The sequence below is a fragment of the Cucurbita pepo genome, chromosome 3 (genome assembly GCF_057944985.1).
Source record: "Cucurbita pepo subsp. pepo isolate OVF chromosome 3, ASM5794498v1, whole genome shotgun sequence".
NCBI lineage: Eukaryota > Viridiplantae > Streptophyta > Magnoliopsida > Cucurbitales > Cucurbitaceae > Cucurbita > Cucurbita pepo.
Window position 1 is genome coordinate 17,638,232 of NC_141800.1, and position 7,285 is coordinate 17,645,516.

The 7,285-nt window shown below is 33.4% G+C and overlaps 1 protein-coding gene across 2 annotated transcripts; it reads right to left on the reverse strand.

Annotated features, from left to right (window-relative positions):
* On the reverse strand, positions 1-5,808 carry LOC111789918 (light-mediated development protein DET1). 2 transcript variants are annotated; one of them, XM_023670639.2, is made up of 11 exons: positions 5,519-5,807; positions 4,978-5,408; positions 4,620-4,848; positions 3,599-3,763; positions 3,404-3,472; positions 3,149-3,205; positions 2,484-2,564; positions 2,238-2,402; positions 2,041-2,136; positions 1,507-1,606; positions 1-325 (listed from the first exon to the last, which is right to left on the reverse strand). In XM_023670639.2, exons 1-11 carry the CDS (start codon positions 5,717-5,719, stop codon positions 186-188), a joined length of 1,734 nt encoding a protein of 577 aa, XP_023526407.2. In that variant the 5' UTR covers positions 5,720-5,807; the 3' UTR covers positions 1-185. The 2 variants fall into 2 exon arrangements, with proteins under 2 accessions (XP_023526407.2, XP_023526408.2); XM_023670640.2 differs by lacking the exon at positions 3,149-3,205 and having other exon boundaries at positions 5,519-5,808.
* Between the last annotated feature and the right edge of the window lie 1,477 nt (positions 5,809-7,285).

Sequence of the window (7,285 nt, forward strand, 5' to 3'; positions counted from 1 at the left end):
GAGATTGAAGTTGAGCTTTAATAGTGAACACTGTTTCAAAATGAAGACCTGAAAAAGCTGCATCATAACAATGACTAGAAAAGAAAAGTGCCGGAGGATTTAAATATACATATATACTTCTTTTTTAAAATGTACAGTTTTGGTATTGAAAGATGAAAAATGGATTTTTTTTTTTTTAAAAAAAATTATCTCCGGAAGTGAATATTGATAACAGAAGGGTGTAAGTAGGTTGTCTGTTGGATGGAGAGAGCGAGTGGCAAAAATGGATGAAAAAGAAAAGTTGATATCCCCTTCGTTCGTCCATCTGTTATCCCACCTTCTGGACCTATTCATTCCAAAAACTCAACCTTCGTTAGCTACAATTTCATTTCTTCTTCCTTCATACATTATATGAAATCAAATTTGGGTCTTTGTTCTTTTTTTTTCCTTAAAAAAAGGTAAAAATTCATTTCACCTAGTTCTATAGATTTACATATTCAAACAGCACTCTTTAGCGCCATTGTAGAATGCATTTTAGTACATTGAAGTAAACATTTAAGACAGATCTATAAGCTCTTTTATTATTTTTTTTGGTTAAATACCTTTTTCGTTTTTTTGGTTTTTTTTATATTGTTTTTTTAGGGGGGAGGGGGGGGGGGGGTTCTTTCTCGAAAAATAACCTTATGTTTTAGTTTTTAATATATAAAAGTTCAAAGAACAATGAGAAAAAAAAAAAAAAAAAAGGAATCACATAGGGGCAAAGTTTAATGCAAAAGAAGATTAAGAATATTTAGAAAGGGAGCGTTTACGACTTTTGGAGGAATCCTAATTGGAGAGTATTTTAAAGATGGTTAATTTTCTAATAGAAAAAAAATGAGATTATGAGAAATAGTAATTTGTTTTTTGAAATTTGGTTTTAAAGAACTTACAATTTCAAACATATTAATTAAATAAATAGATAAATAAAAAAGAGGTTTTGTAGCAAAGTATACCGCTAATCCTTTTGAAAAAAACAAAAATCATGATTTTCAAAAAATATATATAAAAACGGGAAATTGTTCGACCGCACCTCCTCGATAATGTTAGGATTTTTTGCTAATTTATTGTTGGATTTTAAAAGGCAAAAATGTGTATTTAATGACCATCCTTTTAATCATTTTATGCGAAGTAGATTGGATAATAAATTAATTGAGGGGAAAAATGTGGGAGAAAATAAAGTTGCAAAATGAGAAAAATAAAATAAAATAAATGGGAGTTTTAGAAAAAAGTTGGCGAGCGGAAATTAGAGGAAGAACGTTAAAAAGGGGCAATGTTGAAACATCTTTTTCTCTGAAATTGACTTGAATGCTTTTCAGAATTAATTTTTTTTTTTTTTAAAAAAAACGGAACTGTTTTACAAAAAATAAAAAGCAGAATGAATGATTGATTATGTATCAGCAGAAAGTGAAATAATTATATGAAACGAAAGCTTAAATAGTGATAAAAGAAAAGGAAAAAGTTTCTGTTCGGAGGAGTTGATAATGTTACCTGATTTAATTTTGAATCTGAGGGAATAAGGTGGCCGCCTTAAAATAAACTTTATAGGATGATCCGTTGATTGTCTGTGACGGTCGGTTGCAGATATCAGCTGTAAATTCATAAAACTTCGTGTTAAGTACCGACTCCATAACTTTCCACATCAACCTTTGCTCCCATGAGATAAACTAAATAAGTACATTAATAAACAAATAACTAAAAAAAAAAACAAAAAACTTTCCACATCAATTTTATTTTGATAGCGAACTTTTTAATTATAAATAAATATGTGGCTAAAAAGCTTACATGTAATCAAATTTGTAAATATTGATTATAAATGGGCCATTTAGATGCAATTTTTTAATAAGTAAATGATTCGAATGTGCGTTCATTAAAAGACTGAAGATAATAGTCCGTTGAATTCTGTGATATCCACCATTTTTAAGGCTTCCATAAAATAATAGTCTTTCGCATCAGATAAAAACAAGCAATGAGTATTAAGTAAATTGAAAAAGAAAAAGAAAAAGAAAAAGTTTAAATACAAACCTTTTCGTCATACCGAAAAAGAGAGAGGTCAAAGTAGGGAGATGGGCTCTGTGATTGGCAATTGAACGGTAAAGATACTAGCATCTTCTTCACAAACTGTGAAAGTTGAGTCAATTTAATGAGATTTAGTGAAAAGTAATGTATGGAAGATGCAAATCCCTAGTGATACAGAAAAAGGTGAAATCACAAAGGTTCACCTGTGAATAGCTGGCTGCTTTATTTTTCAAGCTTCTCAGTTGTTCTTGAGCATGAATGTTATTGGAGTGTGACGATATGAAATTCATGCACAATGAATTTCTTGATGCTGCATGGAAGTGATTACAGAAACGCTCGAATAGAAGGTAAAGGTCGTCTCCTGAATTCTAGAGGAAGAATGATAAGAATTAGACATGAAGGGTAAATTACTTGATAGAGTATGGAACAGCTGAGGAACAAGGACATACCTGATAAAAAGCAACAATTTCAGTGGTCTCCATGTCATATACAGCAAAAAATGCCCGGTGGTGATCGGCCATTCGTGAAACCTAAATGTAAAGAGAAATTATAAACACTGAATTTCCAAGAAACAGCGCTTTGCTAATCACAATTGAAGGCATGAGGGTTATTGCACAGATGAAAGCCATAACAGAATTCACGACACCAATATGCTTTATTAAGAGATTCTTTAGCCCGATCATCTAGGTATATTGTAAGCTGCAATAACCTTTTCCTCATGAATTTGGGATGTCCAAGTTCATAGTCTTTTTAGTTTATGAAAACCAATGAGCTTAGAAAGTTCGAGCTCCTATATCTTCTATTTTCATTCGTGGACTTGAGATTCGAAAACTAACCTAATACGTTTTAATCGACACATGGATGATGGATTTGAGATTCGAGCTCCTAATACGCGAGCCTAACACCTTTTAGAATTGAAAATCACTTGTAGATGAGACTTATGAAGTAAGCATACTTATCTGGGATTCTTAAAAACTGGTTTTGTTGCAATAGCTCAATTTGGATTATCACAACAGATTTGCAATATTTTGGTTTGGCTAGACCCAGTCTTGGAAAGAAAAAGATAGCGGGGCAGTATTTTGAAATGGAGACTGACTGAGAAAAAAGCACTCACCCCTCCATCTACACTCCCAAGCTTGAGTAGCAAGTGTTGCCGGTCTAAGAATTGTACCTGGTCAGGAGTTCTGTAAACAACTTGGAACACATCATGTGTGCATAGAACATAAAATAATGATAGAAGGGAAGGATGATGATATGCAAATAAATTCGATATAAATCCGATATTTTCTCAGCACCCAAAAAAAAACAAAAAAACAAAGAAAAAAATACAAAGAAAAGATTGTACTCCAACAAAAAGTAGAGATTTTACCTTCCAAATAATCAAGTCGACATAGTCTTGAAAATGAAAGTAGAAACTCTTCGTCAAACACTGAACCCTCTGTAAAAAGAAAGAGAGGAACTAAACAAAAGAATGCTTGAACAAACAATTCCAATCAGACATAAAATACGAAGAAATTCAAGACAGAGACGGCTGAACTGAAATTATAAGTCACATATAACCAACCAAGCGATGATCTGTTTCTTCATTCCATATTCTGCGGAATATAAATGACAGCAAGCGTTGTTTGAGACCACTCAGAAAAGAATTGTCAGTGTTTAATTGGTTATGATGGTAACCATTCTCAACATTACCCGCAAGCAATCTGCTTCTTTCAGGTACCCCCACGCACTGTCATAAATAAGTCGAAAAATTCATAGGTAATTGTTCCATGGATGAAATCTAGGGCCAAAAAACATAGATACACCAAGAGTATAGTGTGCACTCAGTTAAGTGAGTCAAGTAGCAGGCAGGAACTCCCATCAACATTGATGGCTACGAACAGCAATTCAATCAGGTCAAAAGAAAAAAAAGCAAAGATACTTAAAAGCAGCCAAACATGCACGATTCAGAACATATATATGCAGAAACATTACAAAAATGAAGAAACAGTTGAGATGAAAAATTGACCAACAGTATTCATTCCACAAAAACAAGTAGATGAGAGATGCAAAAAACAGGACGCATGAAGGATGACGGTTGAACATAACATTGTTATTCTTTATCTAGTCAAAGAATACGCTCGAATAAACATAGCAGTTCTTATCAGACATTGTGTTCTCATAAAACTTCAATCCCTAGACAACCGGAGGAAACATGAACCAGAATGCAAGTACGCAAATTAAATCATCCGAGCGCTAGAACTTGAAAAGTAATTCATCATCTTCGGAATAAAAATTTAGCGAAGAGACTAAGAAGCAGTGAAACATGCATAATTCAGAATAGATATACGTAGTGCATATAGGAAGGAGATATTCGTAGTTCCTTGACACAGTTACAAAGTCAAAAGGAACAGATCAGTCAGATGAAAGGCAGTATTTAGTCTGCGGAAAAGTACTTGAAGAGAGGTAGTAATAACATGAAGCATGAAGGCAGGATTACAGATTAAATGTCATTTTTCATCTAGTCAAAGATATAATCATGCAGAGATCGGTTTTTAAGAAGCAATCTATACTACTGAAGAAGTATAAACCATAATGTTACTCGCCTGAGAGCTAGAGTTGAGAAAGAGTTCATCATCCTCACGACAAAAAGCGCCAATAGCTCGTACATCAACAAGGTGGCCGGAATCTCTAATTTGAAGAATGTGTACAATTTGGTAGCGTAGCGACACAATAGCCAATAGATCATCGTAGAGGAAGACGCCCGTATTGTGAGCCAAATTCACAAAATCATTGACGAACACCTTCACGTCAAGAATTTCTCCATCCTCCAATCTATCACATGTTTTGGATGTTAGAACACAGAGAGAGAAGCTCCATAAGAAGCATATAAAACAAATTATATCAAACCACACCGCGGACATGAAGAAAAAGAAAAACACACAGCACAACCAAAGAACTGACCTCAGGAGATGAAACGTAATTTTCTCTATAGAAGGAACTCCAGGAACAGCACCACCGACGGCCGGAGCATCTTGAATTTGAGCGGTAGAGGTAGCAAAAATCCCAAATCGATTACTCTCCATGTACAGAAAGAAATCCTTACAGATGAGCTCATTACAGGAGGCGAGGGAGACGGAATAAATCAGGTTGAAGAAGCTCTCAAACTTCTGAGCACTGGAAGGAAGTTCCTGAAACATATCGATTTCATCTCCTTTGTACGAAAACGAGAGCCATTTCGGGCGGTAAACAATCAAATCGCGATGATTCCTGCTGAATGTAATTAGGTATTGACCGTCAACGGTGAACTTGCGAAAGGAATGGTCCGGACACTCGACGTCGTAAACAGTATGATTCGGAACTATGTTCTCATAGAATCGCCGAGCACAATGAAACTATAGAACAAAGCCGCAAAGATTAAGAAGAATGCGAAACAAAGAAAGCACAAACAGAAAAACAAAAACAAAAACAAGCGGAAAAGCATATGAACAATCTTAATCCTCACGCTAGTTCCAGGAGGAGGAGTGGCGATTTGGCGATTGAAGATCCTAGCAGCGACATTGTTGCTTCTATACATTCCTTTGTTCGAGTGGCTCAGATTGAAGAAAAACTCTTGCGGATTTTCATGCGGAATCCGACCGGAGAGAAATGGACGCGAGGGTTTAGGGTCGCGAGGGAGGAATGGAATGAATTCACAGAAAGGCATGGTTTAATAAGCGCTTTAAATACAAGCAGCCTTTCTCCTCCTTCTTCGCTTCTTCAGTTCTTCGCTTTTTCTTCTCTTTCAGCTTATCCACTATCCACGTGGGCTTCTTCACTACTGGGATGGACACAGCGATGACGCGATCATCTTAATTAATTAACCTCATTTAACTCCATTTCTACAACAATTTACCTCCAACCTTCTTTTATTTATTTCCTTTTTTTAAAAAAAAAAAAAAAAAGGTTTAAATGTTCAATTTTTGTTCTTAAATCCATTTTTATTTTTAATTTTTTAAATTCTACTAATTTTATTCTTCCTATGTTATTTTTCTAAAATTATTTGATTGAAAAACATAATTTATTAAAACTAAATTTAAAATAAGGACTATAATAATTATTATTTAAAAATTTATCAAATAAATTAGATATTTTAAATATTTGATAATCAAAATCACGAAACTAAAATAATAATGTTTGGAGTAATGTAATATAATAATAAAAAAATAATAGTCAGTTTTCAAATTTATAAAGATGTAATTAAATAGAAATTAAGAAAACAAGAAATTACATTATTTTAATTATTAGCAATGTATTTACAAAAGTCTAAATTATTTATCATTTTAATTAAAGTAGTTAAGTTTTATATTTTATTTTATATTTAATATGTTATTGAATTTTCAATTTTGTATTTAATTAATTCTCGACCTATTTTGAAAATTTTTAAAAATTACACACCTTTTGGACAATGTCGTATTAAACACATCCGCGAAAGTTTAAAAATCTATTAAATACGTTAAATTAAAAAATTGAGAAATCTATTAAAAAGGTTTTAAGTTAAATAACTTATTAGACAAAATAAAAAGCTAGAGACGGAGAGTAAACTATAATTTAACCAAGTTTGATCTTGTAATATCTGAGAGAGGTTCTTGATGCCTTGTTCGAACAACGACATCCAATACGAAGAAAATAACATAATCTTTGTTGATTATTTTGGGTTGGTAATTGAGTGTGTTAGATGAACACACAAAGTAAAGTCACGAGAACTTATACTCAAAGTGGACAATATCAAACCATTGTGGAGAGTCGTGTTCATCTAAATGATATTAGAGTCATACCCTAAACTTAGTCATGTTAATAGAATCCTCAAATGTCGAACAAAGGACTCCAAAAGAAAAAGGAGTCGAGGCTCCTCGAAGGCATGGTAAAAAATGACTAAGACTCCAAAAGAAAAGGAGTCGAGCCTCGATTAAGGGGAGACATACTTTGTTCGAGTGGAGGTGTTGGATGAAAATCACACATCGACTAATTTAGGAAATGATCATGAGTTTATAATCAATCAATACTATCTCTATTGGTTTGAGACCTTCTGGAGAAGCCCAAAACAAAGCCATGAAAACTTATACTCAAAGTTTGTGGAGAGTCGTGTTCATCTAACAGAGTGTAGATTAACACGAAAAATGAGAAAATTTTAAACGAGAAACCAAAGAAAGGATCTCAGTAGTACAGATAAGAATAAAGTGAAACCTACCAGCTAGCAGATTACTACAAGTCGAAGCAGATTCCAGGAACT

Bases quoted from the DNA above. Each gene is read 5' to 3' on its own strand.
- LOC111789918 (XM_023670639.2), bottom strand. From the start codon at position 5,719: ATGCCTTTCTGTGAATTCATTCCATTCCTCCCTCGCGACCCTAAACCC. The intron at 3,473-3,598 runs GTTGGTTATATG...TTCTTTTTACAG, and splicing joins AAGAAACAGATCATCGCTTG to AGGGTTCAGTGTTTGACGAA. The intron at 2,403-2,483 runs GTATGTCCTTGT...TTCTTCCTCTAG, and splicing joins AAATTGTTGCTTTTTATCAG to AATTCAGGAGACGACCTTTA.